This window comes from Dicentrarchus labrax, unplaced genomic scaffold (assembly GCF_905237075.1).
Source record: "Dicentrarchus labrax unplaced genomic scaffold, dlabrax2021, whole genome shotgun sequence".
Taxonomy (NCBI): domain Eukaryota; kingdom Metazoa; phylum Chordata; class Actinopteri; family Moronidae; genus Dicentrarchus; species Dicentrarchus labrax.
The window spans coordinates 19,214,179-19,236,552 of record NW_026136720.1 but is presented as its reverse complement, the minus strand read 5'-3'; the positions used below and the strand labels follow the sequence as shown (position 1 = coordinate 19,236,552).

Genomic DNA, 22,374 nt, shown 5'->3' with positions numbered 1-22,374 from the left:
GAGAACAGAGATAGACGAATATAAGGTATGTTGCAACTCTTGCAAGTTTAGATCAAAATCTAATGATAATATACATTAAAAAACAATGAATTATATAATGTGTTATTGGTTAGGTTAGGTGGGCTGTAGCAGCAAATCTTCATACATCGGGTCTAGAAATATATATAATTGTGTATACTACATTGTATTGTGTTTAATATGTTTCGTATTGTATATAATAACTATATTAAAATTGATTAATGGAACATACATTGCACTAACTTGGCAATGCTTAACATTTAGGCTTCAAAACACAGTAGACTGTAAAGTGCTAATCAATTACTCTCCACCTGCCTACAAGATAAAATATATTGTATTTTACTTTGTTGCACATGTACATACACATTGTGCAATGTCTTAGATGCACCAATACATCTCCAGATTCCTAAATACTTTAGGAACTTTAAAAGATTAGCTGTTAGCAAGTGAGGCAATATTATCTAAGAATGAGATTTTATTATAAATGAGGACTGTGTTGCTAAAATTTAGAATACCTCTCTTGATCATCACAAAGAACATATAAATGTAAAAGATAAAGACGATTCATGTACTGAATAATGAATTGTATGTCCCACAAAATCTAAACATATGTTTCAACAGGAATGTTTGTTACAAATGAAGCTATTTTTATTCAGTCATAAAAAATAATTTTAGCATATAAAAGTTATATATGGAAAAGTGTTCCTTATCAGTAATCAATGATCATATGTTCATTCCAACATCTAAAGAAACACAGGCTGAAATTCATTATTATACAGCAGAAAAAGAGATGACGAGAGAGATATTCATTTTGAAATGAAACACTTCAATCAGCCTGTTCATAATATCTAAGTGGCATAACTGTCTCCTTCATTTTAATTTCATACCATTCAATGCATTAGAGATAAGGCGAAACTGACTAAATAAAAATCATGTCAATACTCAGAAGATTGAGAGAGAAAAAGCATATTCATGCAACTCTGCAATGTTCAGTAAAGCAAGAGAAATAAAAACGAATTGAACAAATGAACATAATAACAATTGTTAGACAACAACAAAGCTTAATTGAGTTGAATTGTGGTCAGTTCAGCTAAATCTGAAATCCAATTCTTGCATTCTCAAGCATTGGTTATTAGTATGCTTTTGTAGGATGCTTTTTTTTATTAATAAACCTCACATCCTGAGATGATAACTCTCTACATCCACACCATACAGTAAAAACAGATCTGTCACCATGATTGGACTGATGGATAAAATACACAATACTGTATGCATTACAGAAGTGCTTTTAAATACACAAACTGTAGCTTTTATTCAAGTGAAATGTTATGATGTGTGCACTCATGTGACACCTCTTGTGCTCCATTCGCAGCAGATGTTAGAATCAATAAAGTAACTGGAATGTCATGTCAGACTAACTGAACATTAGAGATGTCCATAACAGAAAAAAATGCTTCCTTAGAAAGCAGACACGATCAAATGTAAATTCTCAGCCACTGTTTAACAACAATGGCCACATTTTTTTAAATGTACATGTGACTCTGCCACTGGCAAATGAGATGGTAACCAACTCTCCAAAAAAAGGATGTAACTCTTTAAGTAAGATTGCTGATGCCATCATACTGTATGTTGAAGGCAATGTACAAAGGAGAAAGCTCCAGCAGCAGATCAGCAGTTACAGGTCAGGTGACTCTTAAAGTCTGCACTGTGCCTGTTTCTCCACTTTCTCTGGTGAGGTATTGCAGAGAGAGTTGGATGGGGCCAGAAAGAGTGTCAAAGCTGAGGAGTGACCTTTGACCCCTGCAAGGCACTGATTCCAACCCTCAAGTCTCTAGCAATGAGACTCCTTTTCATCAACAGGGAAGTAGCCGTCCTTAGTGGGAGGTGATTTCTGATGGAGGCTGTCGCCGTCTGCTGCAAAGATGGCCAGCAGCTTCTCCTGTTCCTGCTTTGTCTTCGGTAACTCAGTGGAAGGAGTGGTCAAGATAACAAGGCGCTGTGAAAGAAAAAATCATTAAACAGTGGAACACGTGTTGTGATTTCCATGTTGAGAAAAAAGATGACTATTCATTTTAACACAAAATGATTCATATATAGGAAACCACATTAGTGTCTATCTTATTAAGACTGTAATAAGTAACATTAAAGGTCCAGAGTGGAACATTTAGGAGGATATTCATAGCCATGTTTTCATTAGTGTATTATCACCTGAAAACAAGAATTGTTATGTTTTTGTTACTTTAGAATAAAATAAAAATAAAACAGCATTATATTTTAGCTCTGTTTTGGTTTCCAACAACTTCTGAAGAAAAAATATCTGGCTCTTTGGATGTTAAATACTCTGCTATGTTCAGCTAGTTGCTAACCTTGCTTGTCTGCCATTTGGTACTGGGCAGGCAGTGTACAGTCGGTTTATCAGAACTTTGAACATAACTGCCTGCTGGAAACAGGTCAGTGCAAGTGTGCCGTAAAACCAACACAATGGGCTTAAACACTCTGTAGTAGAAGCAAAGGGGACTGTAGAGAGGGGTGATAATTGGCTGTGGGTTCATCACTATGAGCAACCCATTTTCTCATTAGTCTGAAATCACAAAGGCAGAGACAGTTATTCATTTGCATTTTTTAGGTAAAATTTACCTCTCTCAGTGTTCCAGGGGTGTAGTACAGTTTCACTGCTACCCAGAGAGGGATGCACAGCATGGAGGAAAGGGCCAGGATCCAGCCTATGCCATTGCCCCACCATGGGTATACATATTCATTGTTGTACTTAAGAGGTGAGTACTTGATCAAGGCGAAAGCAAAGGTTCCCTGATAACAGAAACATTGAGATATATTTCATGCACTGCTTTTGCAACACTGATATCTGAATATTTGAAATACTGGTAAACATGTTCAGTGAATAGCTGACAATAATCATTAAACTTAACCTTAATCCATATCTTATTTTTTAAGCTACCAAGACCAAGAATGCCAGATTATTTGGCTATTTGTTATTTTGCATATTGAAATGTATTTTCAGTGTTGACCAGCAGAGGCTGCTCTTCTTTTAGGAGAGAAGTGTAAAAGCTTGCATATTGAAGCATAATGTGAAACCCACAAAGCATGTTGCAGGGGTGAAGAAAAGCCAGCAGTATTTGATGACAGGGCTGGGCCGATAGCCAATCATGTCCTCTATGTTGTCATAGAAACGGTCGGCACCTATAATCAGAGAGAAATGAGGGAAACACATTGGAGAATTCATCAATATCTAACAATCATCTGTGTCAAGATTTGCTCTCTTTGAACAGTAGAAATGTAAAAAGACACACATCACACGCCTCTCACAGAAATGACTGCTTAGCAACCATAAGATCCGCTTTAATACAGTGGGGTACTTTATTGAGATTTTTGCTCATTTAATTATTTTATATTAATAAATGAATTGAATTAATAATATTATTTATTATATTCTTTTTTATTAATTAAATATACCAATAAAAAAACACCCTGCTCACTCAGCCTTATACCTCTCATTCTGTGGGTGAGGCAAAAAAAGAACATTTCCTTTTTATTGATAGGCTGAATGTTGAGGGCAGTGCGGACAGGGATGAATAGTGCCTAGTGAGAATAAAGCTTTTGTCTTTTAAATACCCCCATTCATGCATTCCCAAATAGCCTGGCTAACACACTCACCATAAATCCAAGCAATACAAACAGTCTCAAAAATAGCCACGAAGAGCAGGCACATCCCACTGGCTGCATAGTAGTCAAAGAGCTGGAAGACATACATGCCTCCCTGTGGAAACAGAGATGGTGGATGTAAAGTGACTTTAGGGGAATCTCCTGTTTATTGCTAACAAGATGCTGTTGTAGGTAGAAGTGTCATAATAATAGTTTCTGAATGGTAATTCTGAAATCTGAGGTGTACAGTAAAGTTGCCCTGCTATGGGAAAGATTACATCCTTATTCTGTAAAAAAACTGTTGAGGTCAGTGACACCAACCTCTGTCAGCATGATGAGCCCCAGGAGGAAGGACACAATAGCCACTGCCAGGATGAAGAGCTCCCTGCGGTTTTTACGCCGGAAGGTGGAGGGATACATGTCCACCATGGCTGTCACCAGGCTCTCCACACACACAAACTGATCAGAAAAGAAAAAAGTATGAGTTTGTGTGTATGTATGTATGTTTGTTTGTTTGTGCATGTGAGAGTATATGTGCTGCTGACCTAAAATGGTACCAAGCAAGCAAAATTTAAGCAAATCGTGCACAATCGCTTGATAAATAACCCATGGTGCTTTGAAAGAATTATGTTTGAAACTGTATTATTGGAATTCTCTGTTTGTGTGGTGCATGTGTTAGTCTCACTTGACTGTCCAGTCCCAGAAAGACAATCATAATAAAGAAGCAGCAGGCCCATAGAGGGGAGAAAGGCATCATGGACACAGCACGAGGATAGGCGATGAAGGCCAAACCTGGACCTAAGATGGACAGATTTTAAATTCATTTTCTCATTAAGGATACCATTATTGGTCATTCTTGCTAGTACCATATCATCATTATTATTAAAACCACAGAGGTTAAACCAGTAGAAATACAAGCTCTTCGCTAAAGAACATATCACAGATTGTCTCCCTGAGGATATTATAACAGGTTGAGTTTTTTTCTGAACAGTAAAAGAAAAACCAACCAGATTCAGCCACTTCTGAAATGGGTACGTTCTGCTCGTAAGACATAAAGCCCAGGATAGAGAAGATGGCAAAACCTGCAATAAAACTGGTACCACTGTTCAGGAAACAGAGGGACAGGCAATCCCTGGAAATAACACAGAAGGGGGCATATGATGAGTAGGAAATGCTTGTTTTAATGGGTTGAGAATGGTACCCAGCATTGTCTCAACTATTGTGGTTAGACAACAGGTTTGATTTTTACTGACATTTAAGACAGAATAGAGAGGTGGTGTTATGTCGTTCATAATAATGCCAAATACACGGTCATTTCAGTCCTTACTTGTAGCAGTTGTTGTTATATTTGTTGTAGCTTCCAAGGGCGGTGAGGCAACCCAGGCAGATAGCATAGGAGAAGAAGATCTGAGTTCCAGCATCCATCCATACCTTAGGACAGAATGGAAACCATATAATCAAATCAAAGAAATAGATTTAAAAGGGAAAAATAACAATAATTTAAACACATTTTTTTAAAACATTTTTTTCCCTTTGTTTCAGGTTTTTATTATGCTATGTGAGGACCAGTGTGTAGGATTTAATGGCATCTAGCAGTAAAGTTTGCAACCAACTGAACACCGCTTGGATCTGTATTTGACAACCTGGAAATGAGAACAGCCGGTGATTTGTGTAGGAGAATGCCCTAGCTACAGCCAGTTAGTTGCAACTGTAGATAAAAACGTTTCATTTTAAGGTAACAAAAATGCAATGATTCTTATTTTCAGATGATTTTACATTCATGAAAACATACCTATGAATATTATGTTCCATTTTGTTCAATACATCATCCTAAATGTTACAAACTGGACCTTCCATTCTATCTGCTAAATAAGTATTGTATATGCGGCATGTATTGCAGTGTACCAAACATTTATATAAATACGTATAAAAGTCAATTTTGAAAATGCGCATTTTTGAGAAACACTGTACATTTATTCATTCAGACTGGATTCAATCCACACAGCCACAAAACCCACAGCTTATCTGTTACCAAACCAGTTTATTATATAGCTGAACTAATAGGGCCTTCTGAGCTACATTAGCTCTCACATACAGAATAAATACAGTATGGAGTTGTAATGACAAGGACTATTTCATTAACAATATAAAGGTAACACTAAATTCTTTCTGCATCAAGTGTTGGGAACTGCTCTCCATCATAGTAGCACCTGAGTCACAGAAAAGTTTATTGTGAAGCCTTTTCAATTTAGTGTTGTTCATTGTGAGCTTGATTTTCACACAGTCTACCATGTATGTGCACTTCTTAATGAAAGAGGAACAGACCCACAGCCTAATCTCTTTTTGAAAAGACAATCAAACTCCCAATTAATCTATCAAATCCTAAAACTCTATCCCTCTCAACCCCACGATACTGACATCACCCACCCAGCAAAGCCTTTTATCCAGCCAGTCTCTCTGAGGCATAAAGTGCAGCACTTTTCAACCCTCTCTTTGAACATTCACTCACACTTCAAAATTCAAATAAGGCCTCTCTTAATGCTTGCAATTCTGGTAAAGTGCTTCCAGGGCACTGGGGCATGTTTTAGATAGCTGGCAGCCAGCATTGAAGATCTGATTGACTAGGGGTCCAACCAACAACACAAGCTCTGGACACAACATTAGACAAAGCCAGGTATTCCCTAGGCACCAACTCCACCAGCCTAGATAGTCTTGGCCTGCACAGACAGGGCTTGTATTCATTCCCCAGAGACATGAGTGGGACTGAGGAGGCCCCCTCTTTTAGATTTTCTCACTGGTTGCAATCTAGCAGCAAGGAAAGAAGAAATGATAAGTCCCCTTTACCACCGCTATTCCCAGTCCACTCTCTTTCTCTCTCCACTGCTAGTGGATAAGTCTTGCCATTTTGCTGGACACATTATTAAATCACACTGTTCCCCAGAGAATAATTGATGGCAGCACTGCTTGTGTGCTTAAGGCAACTAATGTTTATGTTCAGTGCAAAAGCAGGAAGTATTGTGATGCTAAACAGCCACAAAATGTCACAGGAGTGGATGGATGGATGCAAATCCTGTCCTCCTAAACTGGCATTATCTAATTTTCCAGGCCACTTGGAGGCAGCAGAAACAAGCTGTGATTGCAACACAGAAATAATTATCCACACCTTTTAAGTTGATATGGCAAAACTGATAGCAAATACGGCACAAATTTAGAATATTAAATTAAATTAAAATATCTCATAAAATGATCTGGTTCATTAGCTGCTAATTGCTCCACTATGGACAGCATAGTAGTTAACTTTGTCTGCTGTGGCCAAAATTACACTATGAGAGTAGTGAGAGTATTAACGGTATTGCTCTACAGTAAAGTTACAGGCTGGAAAACAAAAACAACAATCTTTCCCTAACCATATCCAAGTACTTTTAGTTGCCTAAACTTAACTGCACCTCAACCAAAGCAACAGCAGATCAGATCTTATAGGAAGGCAATTACAAGGACCTACTGACAGCCTGGCTTTCCTGAGCACGTTCAGACAAAGGGTGTAAGAAAACGTTCAAGTAAATAGCTATCTTATCAAATAAAATGTCTTGTATTTGTTCCTACGGGAAAGTCAATAAAAAGTTTCTAATACCTAAACTGCCTACCTTACACACAACGATTAACAATCATCTCAATTTATAGCAACTTCCTCCACATGGTCCTGGTTTAACTGACAAATTTTGGGTCGCTGGTTACCCTCTGTATCCCTGCTCCCAGAGTTACGTTCAACAACTGTTTTGCCAGACTGGCACATTATCTGTTATGATTATCTTTGTGAACTAAAACAGCAGAGGTGGCAGCTTTAAGGAGCCTGGAAGGTCAAGTTTGTTGGACATTACCTGGAAATAACTCCAAGTTTTAAAGAATATGCTGAAAATACCCGATAATCTGTTGGGCTTGGTATCCGGAGGCAGTACTGTGCCCAGTTTGTACCAATTTTAATGTTAAGACATCAAAGCATTTTCAGTAGTATTAAAAGACTGATAGACATGACATCATTGTACCAGCCATACATACATATAAAACCAAGTTAATTTCCAGCCTACCTGTGGGTCAGACAGCCGTCCCAGGTCAGGGTACAGGTAGAAGTGGATTCCCCTGGAGGCGCCTGGCAGGGTGACCCCTCTTATCAGCAGGACCAGTAGCATTGCATAGGGGAAGGTGGCTGTGAAGTAAACCACCTGAAAGAAAACAGCAGAGCCTCTTAATCACATACGTGTATACAAGACTCATGACAAGGCCTCTCAGAAATTCTTAATCCTTTAATAATGTGTTTAGGCTAAAAATGTACTGTTATATTGTATTAAATATATGACAATGTTTTGAAAGTGGTTAAAACTAGGTAGCTGCCCAAAGTAGGAGAAGGTCTCCTACTATAATGAAATGCTTCACTTCCAGCATGTATGAGGAAAGGCCTAACCACACAGCAATAATCATTATAAAACCAAAAGGCATGAACAGTGTTGCTAAAGAATACTATTGATAATATGATATGATTACTGTATAGTGAATATCTGAATTGAGGAGAGGTTTCACCTTGCCAGTAGACTTGACTCCTTTCCAGATGCAGAAGTAGCAAATTACCCACGCAATGGCCAGGCAGAGAACCAGGTCCCCATTCAGAGAGCCAATGTGATCAATACCTGAGGAAATTCTCAGCACTCTTCGCCTGGGGCACACACAAATAGGGTAAGCATTAGAAATGTTTTTATCTTGAATTCATTATATGCCACATTCAATTTGTTTATACAGACAACTTTTCCAGTATAGCATTTTTTTATATGCTCTCAAGAGCTAAGAAACCGAGGGTTTATAAGCAATTCAAAAGACCATGTAACAGAATGTAAAAGTTGAATGTAGTCTAGCAATCATACATTTTTAAAACAGGCGACATCTTGTATGATTTTAAGATGAAACACAAGATTAAATCACTCGTTAAGTTGAATATTTGGTAAACTTGTTGGCACCTAAGGCCATGTGAGGACATGGCCAAACAAAAAGACACTTACTCCCAGAACTCAATGACAGGAGAGGTGGTGTTCTCATGGTGATTGATGGAGCTATTTCCCCTCTGAAATGCCATACAGGAATCTTGAATGAAGGAAAGACAAAAAGACATTCAATCCTGTGAAGAAATCCAAGCTTTCTCTGAGGTTTCCAAGTTACACACAGGCAAGCGAAACAATGCCACCACTGAGAAGGAGGAGTGAAATGGTGCAGGAACATTCGCTCCTTTAAGATAAAATTAAACTAAATGATGAAGAGGAACTCCAGAAATAAAACAGCAGTATGTACAACATTAACTTATATATATATATATATATATATATATATATATATATATAAATCTATAGCCATGTAAACAATTCAATGCTAAAATGTGTTTACCAGGTATAATGTTTGCCATGTTCACCAATCTTAGTCTGGAGTGTTAGCACGATAACATTTGATAATTAGAAAGTCAAGCAGAGCTAATGGGAAAGTCATTATTGTAGTTTTATTAGACAAATTAACTAATGTTTTATCTGTTAATACTACAAGATGGAAAGTCTGGCGATTAAAGTTTAGTTATTATAATTCATCCTCAGGGGGAAATAATGAATGTCTGTTTAAATATTCATGGCAAAGAAATTTTAGTCTGGCCCAGTGTGCTAGTGTCCTGTATCTCACTTGTGTTCCAGGAGTTGTTGCAAGAGGCCCAGGGCAGATCCCAGGTGAAGGAGTTGGACAGGTAGAAGATGCCCCAGGCTAACACAACGATGTAGTAGATGTTAAGCAGAGCAACAATCACCTGGGTGGCGTAACCCACTCCTAGAAGAAAAAACATCAAGTTTACAAGTCAGTGCAGCAGTTTTTATTAATTCAAAGCCACCACTCCTCCACCAAAAACAAAATGCAACCATGCAGCTTGTTTAAAAAAAAAAGAGGGGGAGGGGTGGGAGCTGTGACCAATGAGAAACTGCATAATGGCTTCGATCGGCGTGAGACGTGCAGCGAGCTCATCTTAATTTATTGACATTTTCACAAAATCTCTTTCACTTCTCCCTACCATCACCAGGAACTCAAAAACACTGCGACATAACTAAGTGTACACTATATAGCTATGTGACATGACTATTTTTGATTTATTTCCACAGAGGTATGCTTTAATATTGTGATACATCTTGTATTGAAGAACTTGTCTTGCACACTGAGAAGCCATGAAACAAGCAGACTTTGGCTCGCAGTGAGCGTACTGTTGTTTGGTTGCAGGATGTTATTCGTAAGCAGCCTGAGAACACTACAAATTCAATTTCATTTGAAATATATTTGTAGCTTCAGTTTATCTCAAGTGCCTCACAGAAATGATTTTGAATCAAGAGCTCCCTGACAGTGCCATTCAGTATAGACAGAGGCATAGTTTAACCTTGGAAAATGTACATCTTTGCAGTATTTGATTAAACCTCCGTTAAAATGACTGCATCACAGTAGAGTAGATTAAATACAGGGTAAATTTATAACACAATTTCTAGGTTAAGTGCTTGTTCCAACACAAGACTGCACAATTGACTCGACTCTCCGCCAGCTGTCATCCTCTCTGGGTTGTAATTATGGCTGATTACAGATTTATTTGAAGGCAGAAAACCGAACATTAGCCAGTGTTGGTTGCTTGGCAGCAGCAACAATGCTTCCCCATCAAACATCTGTCTTTGTGTCACATGCATTCTGGTTGTTTGACACGCACAGAGGCAGATCTAGAGAAATATTCATGGGGTGGCAAGAGGGTGGCATAGAGACTTTAAGGGTTGGCAGAAATATATTTAAATCACAAATATATTTTAATTGGCCAGATTTCAAACAATGATAAGACTTAATATTGGGAGAAAAACAACCTACTGCTCAACGTCAGCAAAATAAAGGATCTGATTATTGATTTTAGGAAAAAAGAGGCAAAGACACACTCCCCTGTTTGCATCAGTTTTTTTTTTTTTCAGACTCCTCAATTATTATTATTTTTTTTTAAAGTAGCATAAAAGGAACTGTATCTGAATTCTGTAACTCTATCTGTAACAATTTCATTCTACAACCTTGCATTGTAAATGTCAATAAAATAACCTTGAATTGTTGACTTTTACTTTTACGTGGAAAATTCCTCAATGAAGATATTTTAACTCAAAAATATTACATTATTGTGGCACATTCGTAAAGCACTGAATAGAAATTCATAGACATTAAAGATGGCATTAGACATCTATACATTTCAAATTTATAATAATATAATTTTTATCATTTCCAAATCTTCATACATTTTTCCAAATACATTATTTTTTTCATTTAACTTGAGCCTATTACATAGTTTAAAATGTGTCCATAACAGATTATTAAATGCTATGTGTTATTTTTCAGCACTTATTAATCTAAATGTATGTGTAAAATTTGACAGAATTTAACACCAAACTGTTTCTTAAGGGATGGCCGCTGCCACCCTATGCTACCACCTCTAGATCCACCCCTGAACACGCATGTATCCACACAGACACACACTAAGTCACACTGAGTACATATACTGTATGTACACAATTGCACATGGCGTACACTGAAATGGAATATATGCACATAAACATATTGCAAGCACATGCCTGAAATTCCACTGTCATCCCACGTTGTTGTGCACTTTCAATGCTCTGTTCACATGCAGTCTTTGTATGGGTGCTGTGTGGTACTCAAGCAACTCATTGTTTCAAAATAATAAGATTACAATGATCATTAGGTCATTACATATTTACATTAAAAACATCATGCTTGATGCTACCCCACACATACACTTTTACAAAGCACAGGAAACACCTAATTATGTCATAACATTGTAAAATAAACAGAAATTGGGAATGCATGGCACCAACGTTTTCTAACATCACTGAACATCCATTAATCTATCTTTCTTAAGGAAATAGGTAGATTACCTTCAAACAAAGGGCAGATTTTCCTCCAGCAGGTTACACCGCCCTCACTGGTGTACTGACCCAGAGATGTCTCCAGAAAGAAGACTGGGATCCCACAAGCAAACAGGAAGATGAGGTATGGGATGAAGAAGGCACCTGTAGAAGCACACGCAGATTAAAGGAACAGCTAACTCAGCCATCTTTAATATGGTCTCGAGTGATGCAGAGACAGGTGCAAACTGTTATAAAATGAATCAAACACATTGCAAATAAATGTTAAAGTTTTTAAATGTTTAATAAAGGTTTCTAGGTAAAAAATTGCAAAATGTCATACAAAATATTATTTAAGCAGAAGAAATAATCAAACAATTTTATATCCTATGGGACATTAAAAAAAGATTTTACTGAGTGCAGGTGTTATTCTTTGTCAGTGAGCCCCTATCAGACATTAGGTAACTGTGTGCCAAAATTAGTCTGGCTTTTTTCCTGTTTTCAGTGAACCATGTCCTTCATTGAGCAATGCATATCTTTGGAATAGATCACATATTAACCTGTGCATTACCACCTCTTAAGCTAATTCAAAATAATCTTTTCTTAGAAGCTTAGCTGCAACAGAGTTGGGTTGCAAGCAAATGTAAAGACGGGATTTCCTTGTGTTTTTTGGTGGGACATTTTGAGATCAAACACCAACGACAAAATGTGTGCACCAGTGTCGTAAATAAATGACTAAATGCAGAAACTCAAGCTTTTGTGTTGAACAAGCAGCGAGACAACAAACCAGAGATAAGTAATTCCAGCACTCACCGCCTCCGTTCTTATAACAAAGGTAGGGGAAACGCCAGACATTCCCCAGGCCAATAATTTCTCCGGCCACTGACAGAACAAACTCAAGCTTGTTGCCCCACTGACCCCTGTCTGTCATCTTCTCCTCTGTACTGGGCACGATGTCCAGCGGCCTGCTGTGCCCATTGGAGGGCTCCACCTTAGACATGTTCTCCATGTCATCTGTGTGCCCTGAGGGTTACAAAGAGAAAGAGTGGAGGAGAAAAGCAAAAATTACAAAGAGGGAATGGGGCAAAAGACATAGATAAAGCCTGCGGGATGGCAAAAGTCCAAAGGTCATTGCAGGGCAGCATGCAGCTGGAGAAGCATATCTGATTCCTCTTTTCTTTTTTTTTCTGAGGCAATCCCTTTGATGAAGAATTAAAGAGACAACCCCATAGTAATGTGCTACAGCAGTTTTTATTTGTAAATTTCAACAACATCTTCTGTGTCTGAATAGCAAAGGGCTGGGACTGACTAGAATCAGCATCACCACATTCACATTTTTAAGATATCCAGATATACTATATCACAACATGGCAAATGTACACAAAATGTCACCAACAGGAATCAAATGAACGCTGTTTTCTTTTTAGGCTTTACGTCAGTCGGAACTCTTTACATGTGAAGAACTTCAGTTTAGTTTGTAACAAAATTTTCTCCAAATCATGATTGTTTAAGGATAATATAACATGACCATACCATATCATTCAAATATGATTCAACGTAGCCAGTTAATGATCCTATTGAATTATCACCCTGATCTTTTCACACTCCTTCAGTCTAACACATTTCCATGAGACTTTACCATCCAAAATTATATGCATTTGCACAATTTGCGAATTCTAAATGCAACCGCCCGTGTTTATGCAGTACAAAACCGAAGCAACTTCAAATTTCACTCAGTAGTCCTTGGACCCAATTGAATCTATCAGGTAGGATTAAATATAAATACATGTAGCACTGTTTTTTAATTGTACCTACGGATCCTATGAGGGTGCTTTTGGTTACTTTTCTTTGCCTGAAAACCTGAGATGTGTCACAGCTGTGTCCACATTCAACAGCAAACTAAATGTTTTTAAAAGCTTAAGATGGGTCACTGTGTGTGTCCTCCTTCTGTTACTAGTACATTGTCTTGTGTTCATGATATTCTTCTGCACATGCTTTTTTTTTTTTTTTTTTTAATGTAAAGCCAATTACACAGCAAAAATTGGAATGATGAAATTTCAGGGTTAAACATTTCCGAGTAGTTTTTCACTCCCACAGTGTAATTTGAACCCTTTCTGATTTAAACGTTGTTCAGTGTTGGGAGTTGTACATCAGTCATAGCCAAACCAACTCCGTGTAGGTGTAGTTAAACTCCGCCCACAGAAGAAACGCATTTAACTTTTTCGGTGAAGGACGAGCTATCACCGTTTCCCTCCACTCGTGCAGCTCTACACGGTAAGTGCAGTTAAGTCAACCCCAGTGAAACGATGGATGCTGTGAACTTTAGTATGTACAATAAAACACCTACAGAGAATAAGTTTTACTTACAAAGCCTCGTTTGTTGTCAGGACTGAACAGCTAACATTTAGTTAGCCGTCTGTGGCAGCTAGCTAACCGTTAGTCACCAACTCAAACTGTTTGACAACAATTCACATGCAAGCTCAAAGCAATGATAAATAAAATGTTTGGTTTTTACTGTATAAAATCTTGTTTGAGGTTAGAGCTAGTTGCTTGCCCTTTTTTTTGCCTTCACCACAGTTTAACATACAGAGGCCACAGGGGTCCAAAAAGGTGTCGCAGCGTGCTGTATCTGATGTCTGTGTTAATGAACCAGGTAGAAATGTTGATGTCCTCTCCACCTTCCCAAGGTTCCTGGATACAAAAGGATTGGTAAGAATGAAATGTAATGTTTAGAATAACTTGAAATTTGTAAGTATTTCTTGTAGTAGTTTATAATGAATAATTAATCAATATCTTCTTTCTCAAAGACTATATTTGTTCCCGAAGCCAAGGCTCTCTGATGGGGAAACAAGTGAGTTGTATTTGTTTTTCTTGTTTTAAAATCATTTTCTATAACTGCGGTTACAGTTGCTTCATTCATTATTTTATGAATTCGGTTTATTCTGTTTGTCCCTCAAAATTGATCTGATTTTTGTAATGAATATGAGCAATAGATGGACTCATAATGCCTCTTTGTTCTCATTCAAATTATTATTATCAAAGTATTACATTTGAAGAGTTATGATTTTATTCTTGTGACTCTTTGTCCTCAGCCTACAAGAAACTGCCTCCCTGTTGTTGCTGATACATCTTCTTTCACCACCACCACCTGGGGGACCGAAGTCTCCAAAAACTATTAAGGTGATTATAATACTTTGTCACATCACTTTCTTAGCCACGTGTGTAAATCAGGATTGTTAAAATGGATGAAATTGTCTTCATGGGCTTTCCTTTCTCACACTAGCCAGGGTGATGTTTCAGTAATCACTTCAATAATGCAGTTTTCTCTATCTGTTTCCTTCTCTCAATCTCAGCCATGCTACAGTTTGGAGGATCATCTCGGCGACCGTACCTCCTCGCCGTTTGGGGGCGTCAGAAGAACTGGATCGACAGCTTCTACATCACCATGGATAAGCATCTCTTTTGATGCCAGGCAAACCGCTCCCTGAAGCCACTTGATGAACATTTCAAAGCACATTTTGCCTTTAATTTGTGTGATTTATATGACGATAGGATTGTGCATTGTTTCACACATGAAAATGCAAAAATAAATGTTATTTTTGAAAATGATTTAGATTATTGTAATTAATTGTTATAATTAATATTAAAAAATGTTCAGTGTAGATTTTACACTTAAGGGAGTAAAATTAACTCCACCCAATAGTTAAAAATGTAACTCAGAGTGTCAGTCTGTGTTAATATAACCTAATCTTTTGCGAGTAAAAGAAGGAACTCAGCTAAATTAAAGCCTGAAAAATCAACTCTGTGGGAGTTAATTCAACTCACGACTTTTAGCTGTGTACGTTTCCTTGTAATGAAATATAAATATATTGCCTTGCCTAGTAAAGGGGGATCTATTTTAAGATTAAATGCACTTAAGACCTGGAGGGAGAAGGAATTTCAGGACCCTGGCTAGTTCTCAAGGAGAATTCGCACTGTGCACGTGACGTGCCAAATATGTCTGTTTATGTTTATATGGGCTATAATGTAATGTATGTCACTTTTTCTGTGCTGGATGAGGTCAGTAATGGCTTGATGTTACGTGACCACATTTGAAGTTAGTCAAGCTCTCGGCCAGACCGTTTGGGGGTCTGTGCTGCTGAAAGAATTTCTCTCTGTGGAGGAAACAGACAACTCACAGACTGTGCTCACTCCTGTCAGGTTGCATTAATAGGCCTCTCACCAGCCATTCTGTTACCCCTTTCCTCTCTCTGAGGCACATTGTGGTTGCTGCTGCAGTCCAAATTCAAACAAATTGGTCATCAGTCTGCAGGAGACATGCTCACACTGATTCAGTTGCAAGAATCCATGTCAAACTTCCTTCCCTTCCTTTATCTTAAACACATCCACACAAACAAACACATTACATGTTGGGTGACCTGGTCCCACGGGACCAATGAGGCTGTCGGTTTTTTGAGTTCAGTTCTGAAAACAACACGGGATGGAAATCCCATTTAGCCAGAAACCTTGTGTGAAGCCACCTTTAGGAATGTGCTCCCACTGGCAAAGGGCAGAGGTGGAGCACAAGTGTGACTGTGTGTGCTGTGTGCATCGGTTTGGAGGTTGGATGGGTTTTAGGTGCCAAACTCTCCATACTGGAGCCAAATTGTGGCCTGAGGTAAAAATAGAGCCCCTTGTTTTCAGAAGGTATACTTGGTGGGAATGAAATCTTGGTGCAACAAAGGCAGAGGAGGACTGCTGCTCTGTGCTGGCAAATGAGAATCCACACTGGCCTTGCAGCCAGATCACAGTTTGCCTCACTTTTTCACAGTTTCTTTGTGGATGCTGAGGCGCTCAACACACGGGCCAAATACCTCATTTCAAACAGTCTTTAAATAGGTGAGGCTAAATAATATCATTATTTATAGTAGCATGGGCTGAAATAGTTTTCATACATAGAACGTTAGAGGACAGGCCCTCTGTGAGAAAACATGCCAAGATTCAGAATGACCTCACTGAGGCACAGTGGAGCTTTATCCCAGGACACAGTGCCAACTTCACCTCTCTCTGAAAAGCTGTGGACTGACTGAGCAAGTGGCTGAGTGAGTGACTGACAGACTGACCTATTGAATGATTGAATGAATGTGTGGCTGACTTCTTGGACATCATGTGCTCTCTTTTGTCCTTATACACCCACGGTCTTTAAAATAGTGCTGCACTGATTTATCATTGCTCCTCTACAACATTGATAGACACATAATGGACAGTTGAACAAAAATGATCAAATTTCTTTTTTATTCCAAGCATTCTTCTTCTGTTACCCACAATGCAACTTGGCTGCTGGAGATTTAGATTTGTTATCCCAGTAGCAGCCTTGAGCTGCAAGACTAAAGCAGAGATGAGGAGCAGGCTAAAGACTAGCTTCTCTCTAACTCCACTAACTAACTTATTTCATTTTTATGATTTTAGTCTTCAGCCCCATATATTCCCTGCTCCCTCCAGAGCCACTAGACCTAACACAATTTTGTTTTCATAAATCCAGTAGTAATCCCCAAGACCTGTAAAATGATGTGTGAAATCGGATTTCCTCTTTAAATAACACCATGACATCAAAACCAAGGTACTGCACACACACACACAATCCTTTTGGTTAAATACAGAACATGTGGGACATTGTTCTGAATGCTAACTGAAAAGCAGTTTCCATTAAGTTTGGAGACTGAAAAAAGACAAAAGATTATTAAGGGCACAGCAGCAGAGACTGAGATATCCCGACTATTAGTCCCTAGTATGGGTCTACATTTCCCATAATACAATTCAGGACCCCCTTGCTGCATCCTAAATGCTAACTTCTTTCAAAAGCTTCCTGTTAGGAATATTAAGTATTGGGGCACCTGGGGTGGTAACCCTAATGACATGAGCAGGGTTATTTTTCAAACTGTTTTCATAGGCTGAGTAGTCCTCCTTGTGTGGAGTAATCTGAGATTAACACCACGCCCAACAGTGATGTCACACACCCTGAAGTACAATTTTATTGTAGCAAAGAGGTTTTCAGCTGCTATTAAATTGCTCTCTAAATTCCATATCTCCACTCAAGGTTTAATTGCAAGCCTTTTTGGTATATGATTGCTGGTTATCATATCTAATCAAGTAAGATGGTTAAATACTTTACTATCTGCAGTAACTCATTGTTTGGCAACCAAATACAACTGATATATAATCTATCGCCTATAAGTTGATATGGCCAGCTGGTTTGCAAACTTGTTGCTTATTTACACATCCAGCAGATACAGGGCAACGTTAACATTAATTTGGAGTAGTCCTTCTGGTCACTAGTCCAATATTAACTCATCCTTAAATGCACCCATTTGTTCCCCACCAGGTCCAGAGTGAAATGTCTGGGTCTTTAGCTAATAAATGCACCACTATGTTCACCAGCATGGAACTAACTTTGGTCTGAGCAGGTAGAGTACTTTAAGTGCAGAGATTTTTTTGCTGGAAACAGATGTCTGCTGTGGCTGGAAACAAGGTTGATGAGAGTGTTGAAAAAAACATAATGAGCCAAAAGATGCTCAAACACTGTGATACTTCTCTGTGGGGTTGTTAGAACAAGCAACATCTTTCACATACAAGTACAAGATTGTTCACATAAAATGTTCCTTTTTCCTTTTAGGGTAGTTTTTATTGTTTGTGAGTGACCTAAACTAACATAAGTATAGTATAGTAAGGTGAAAGTGAAAAGCCAAAGAGTACAGTGACAGATCAGTCAGAAATGACCAAATTACCTATCAGTGTCACTCTACTCATTGGCTGATATTCTACAAGTCAGGTCTGAACTAGGAAAGACGGCTTTTAAATGTAGTGCAACTGACTCATGGAACAAAATATAGAAGCTCCTCAAAAACAATACACTAGAAACTTAGTTTTAAACCTCCCAGACTCTACTTATAATCGGTTTACATACCTGTATTTTATTTTACATCTTAATTGTTTTAATTTATCTAAATTATCTACCCTAATCAGGAATTTTTATAGGCTTTCTGTTCACTAGCTGTGCTATTGTCTTCCTCTGTTATTACAGTTCATTTCTTCGTTTCTGTAAATTGACTTGATGTCATTGTAAATGAGGGCCGCCCCCCCGCTTGGGTATAAAAAAAGGCTGAATACTTTAGTAAGCTACTTTGTCTTTTTCATAATATCAATATACATAGAAACAAATGCTACCTGGATACCTGAGCCTGTGGGTCTTGTGGGTGATGTCCCACAAAGGCAGTAATCTGGCTTCTCTTTTATACACGTGCAGCTCAGAGTTATATATTCATAATAATGTCCAGTACACTGAAGCTCCCACAGTTGGAAAATTGCAGGCTAATATGTAACTGGGTTAGTTACATAAGGTTGGGACATCAGTGTCACATGTTTACCTGTGCCTCGTAAAGATTTATATTTGCTGGATGTTGAATACTAAGTGATGTACGTCTAGATGGAAGTTAGAAAAGATAAACGTGGTTGGTGTAAAAAGAAATACAAATTAAAGCTGTGAATAAAAATGGCATCTTTAATTAATATAAACCATCGAAGAAGTTCAACAACCTGCTTTAAATTCCTATCAATAATTTTGTGTCACAAAAATAGTGAGCATTTGATGTGTAACCAGATTTGTTAGATTGCAAGACAATATCCATGTTTTACATGATAATGCCCTGTGAAAGCTATTTTTACAGATTGATAATTTATCTCTAGTTGTGAGAAACATAATCTGAAATGAGCTACAAATGCTTCGTAATGTATGTACTGGCTGAGGATGAATTGCGTTCTATAAAAGCAACTTTTGACTTAGATCAGCAGCACATTTAGTCCTATTTGATCTACTTTCTGATTACAGCTAAGAACGACATGATTATCAGCATGGAATTAACTGTGCTGAACATAACAAAGTTATAAAAGCCAAGATTCGGGTGCACAATCTTTGCACCTGAATATGTTAGTAATGTTTTAAGACTGCAGGCCTTTCATAAGCTGGATAAAACCATGTATGGTTTATTTGCATTGCCATAGAGCCTTTAAAACAACAGCTGAGCATGACTGCCAATAAATAAATAATCCCATACAAATTTAAGATGTCTATGAATATGTTCATTATATCACATAAACAGCAATAATTTCACTTATTATCCATCTCTGGCTGGAAAAAAATCTAATCACATGATCCATAATGAAAAACACTCACCTTTCATAATGTAGTACAATGACAGTTTCAAGAAGAGAGGCCTTCTCCTGTTTCAGGTTTCACTATATAACATTCAAGGAGGGGCGGAGATCTGAGAAACTGAGAACTTTGGTGCAGCCCGCAGTGAGATTTTCCCTCTGAGTTGCCCCTCTCTGAAGACCCCCCTCCCCTTTATCCAATTCCATTCAGACACCCCCACACACAAACACACACACACACACACTCACTCCCCACAGCACACTAGAGGTCTGTGCTGTCTCAGCGTGGTGGGCTGATTGCGTAACCTTTTGACACACACATTCTCCCAGGGCCTTTCTGTGCAAAGAATATGGGGTAGAGGCTGGTCAGAAATGTGCACATGTGTATGCATATGTGCAATGATCTCCAATACCACTGAGGTTGGTTTGAAAAAAAATTAAAAATGCAAATATGTACCATCCTTAAACCATATGCATTTTAAATAACAGATTTATTCACAGATTCACAATAAGTGCCCCCGATATTCCAGTGGTCTTTTCTGACTGATTGTAATTAAAACATCACTCCTGCTTCATGAAGCCCCTGCTCCAAGCACATTCTTAATTCAGCCCCCCCCCCCCCAAAAAAAAGAGTCTTTATTCCCTCAGCTATATTCCTTCCTCACAGACCCAGTGGCCCATTCAGAACATTTTCCCACCACAGGGGTCCAGAGTGGCCCAGTTCAAGGCATTGTTAGAAGGTCACAATGCAGAGGGTCTTTATGGAGGTGGGGATGGGGGGGGGGAGTAATGTGCTTCTGTTTTTCCTGTCTCAAATCTTTCAGGGTTAGGTCTTCTTTTGTAAACTCCCCAACCCCCACCTCAAATCAAATTATAATTCAAGACACGGACACATTAGCTTTCTATAAAAATGAAGCCGTCTGCCTGACTTCAGTTTGGTGGCAGTTTTGACTTTTAATGTATGAACAAAGAATCTGTCTAATCTTTTCCGAATCAGTTAAAAAAAAACATATTTAAGTCACATGTGCTCACTGACAGTAACTTGTTCAATTTTAAATCTTGCTGCAATTTTCAGTACAGCTCCTGGCCACATACACGATGCTGCAACACATCACCAGCAGGTCTATTTCCATTTGATGTCATGACCTCGTGGTTGCTATTCAAAACGAATGACACACAGTATATTACGACAAAGAGATCGCAGCATCCGCATCCCCAGTTGACAATTTTTCAGCTGGGTGGTTGCTGGCTCTGGCCTCAAAACTATTCCTTTTACGACCCGCTCCGCCTGTAGACAAAAACAACTCATTCCAAGGAAACGAAAACACAATGATTCTTATTTTCAGGTGATTATACACTAATGAGAACATAGTTTTGGATATTAAATTGCATTTCTGCCAATAGATACTCCTAAATGTTACACACTGGCCCTTTAAATTAAGTATGGGACATTGGAAGTGCCCTAAGATGATGATGGATGTTGGTTATGCTCTGATTAAAAAATACAGCTATTCTGGTGCAGCTAAAAACAAATCCTTTCAGCTGTTCGTATTCAGTGGTCCTGTCATTTGCAACAAAAGTCTAATTGTGCAAATATTTCTTTCTTTCAAATGTTATGCTAGTAGCTCGTCCAGAGTCATTGTCATAGGGCATAAAAAAAGACAAAAAGAAGACAAAACAACAGAAGGGGGTTTCTTAGTGAACTGTATTTCTACATCTCTCACTTCCTGCTGTTCTGTGATTGTACAGCCACAGGTCACTGCTCAGATTGTAGTCTGTTAAATCAGAAGGCTCCATCTTGTCTCTTCACATCAAACTCAAATGTGCTGGTTAAATTAAATGCGTGAAAGCAGCTCATTTAAGGTCTCCTGGCATGAGAAGTTAAAATCTAATCCACAGCTGTTTAGACATTCTGGGGGCGCACTCACAGGGCTTTTAAAGGATAATATGAGACCAGTTTGATCCAAACATTTGCATACATTAAAAAACATTGGCTAACTTGAGGTCAGTGGAAGAAACTTGCATCAGATATTTTAAAGGTCCAGTGTGAAACATTTAGAAGCATTCAGAAGCCCAAAATAGACAAATTAAAAACAGTCTCAAGATAACGCTTTTTTCATTTTTAGCGATGGCGGTAGTTTCTTCTACACACTTCAAAGCCTGTTCTCATTCCCAGGCTGTCAAATACAGACGTGAGTGGTGGTCATTTGCAATCTCCAACTTAACCGCTAGATGCCGCTAAATCCTACACACTGGTCCTTTAACTAGACTGCATGTTTGGGAAATAAAACTTGAATGGATTAATTGGTGACCACATCAATACACCTTCACTCTTCCCCCCACGTTTAGGTTTCTGCAAAATGAAATGATTGTGGCATATACAAACATTCACTCAAACCTTTTTCAAGAGGGACCTTGTCAAGTAATGGGGATTGCTAATAAAGTTTCTTATATGACTGCTCATAGGAGAAATAAAAGATGCTTTAAATAGATTTTAAAAGACACTAAGCCACTAATAATAAACCCATGTTTGTTAAATGCTGCTGAATGCTCCTTC

At 38.3% G+C, this 22,374-nt stretch overlaps 1 protein-coding gene and 2 long non-coding RNA genes across 4 annotated transcripts; 1 reads left to right on the top strand and 2 right to left on the bottom strand.

Moving 5' to 3' along the window:
• Positions 1 to 644: 644 nt before the first annotated feature.
• On the bottom strand, positions 645 to 20,005 carry slc6a13 (solute carrier family 6 member 13). The gene is made up of 15 exons (XM_051382444.1): positions 19,840 to 20,005; positions 12,444 to 12,653; positions 11,661 to 11,795; positions 9,388 to 9,528; positions 8,727 to 8,808; positions 8,254 to 8,386; positions 7,764 to 7,898; positions 5,006 to 5,109; positions 4,686 to 4,810; positions 4,364 to 4,476; positions 4,000 to 4,137; positions 3,691 to 3,793; positions 3,116 to 3,216; positions 2,656 to 2,826; positions 645 to 2,014 (listed from the first exon to the last, which is right to left on the bottom strand). Exons 1-15 carry the CDS (start codon positions 19,844 to 19,846, stop codon positions 1,850 to 1,852), a joined length of 1,863 nt encoding a protein of 620 aa, XP_051238404.1. The 5' UTR covers positions 19,847 to 20,005; the 3' UTR covers positions 645 to 1,849.
• Positions 13,742 to 15,239, top strand: LOC127353311 (uncharacterized). Of its 2 annotated transcripts, none has more exons than XR_007881270.1 (5): positions 13,742 to 13,904; positions 14,208 to 14,339; positions 14,438 to 14,481; positions 14,723 to 14,810; positions 14,984 to 15,239. It is a non-coding gene; the product is annotated as an uncharacterized LOC127353311 (long non-coding RNA). The 2 variants fall into 2 exon arrangements; XR_007881269.1 differs by having other exon boundaries at positions 13,756 to 13,904; positions 14,284 to 14,339.
• On the bottom strand, positions 13,843 to 15,120 carry LOC127353312 (uncharacterized). The gene is made up of 2 exons (XR_007881271.1): positions 15,022 to 15,120; positions 13,843 to 14,321 (listed from the first exon to the last, which is right to left on the bottom strand). It is a non-coding gene; the product is annotated as an uncharacterized LOC127353312 (long non-coding RNA).
• Positions 20,006 to 22,374: the final 2,369 nt, after the last annotated feature.

What these genes read in the sequence shown, in the direction of transcription:
- slc6a13 (XM_051382444.1), bottom strand. An exon ending in AATCTGCCCTTTGTTTGAAG is followed by an intron (nt 9,529 to 11,660) that starts GTAATCTACCTA and finishes TTTTTCTTCTAG; the next exon opens with GAGTGGGTTACGCCACCCAG. An exon ending in TCACCCCTGCAACATGCTTT is followed by an intron (nt 2,827 to 3,115) that starts GTGGGTTTCACA and finishes TTCTGTTATCAG; the next exon opens with GGAACCTTTGCTTTCGCCTT.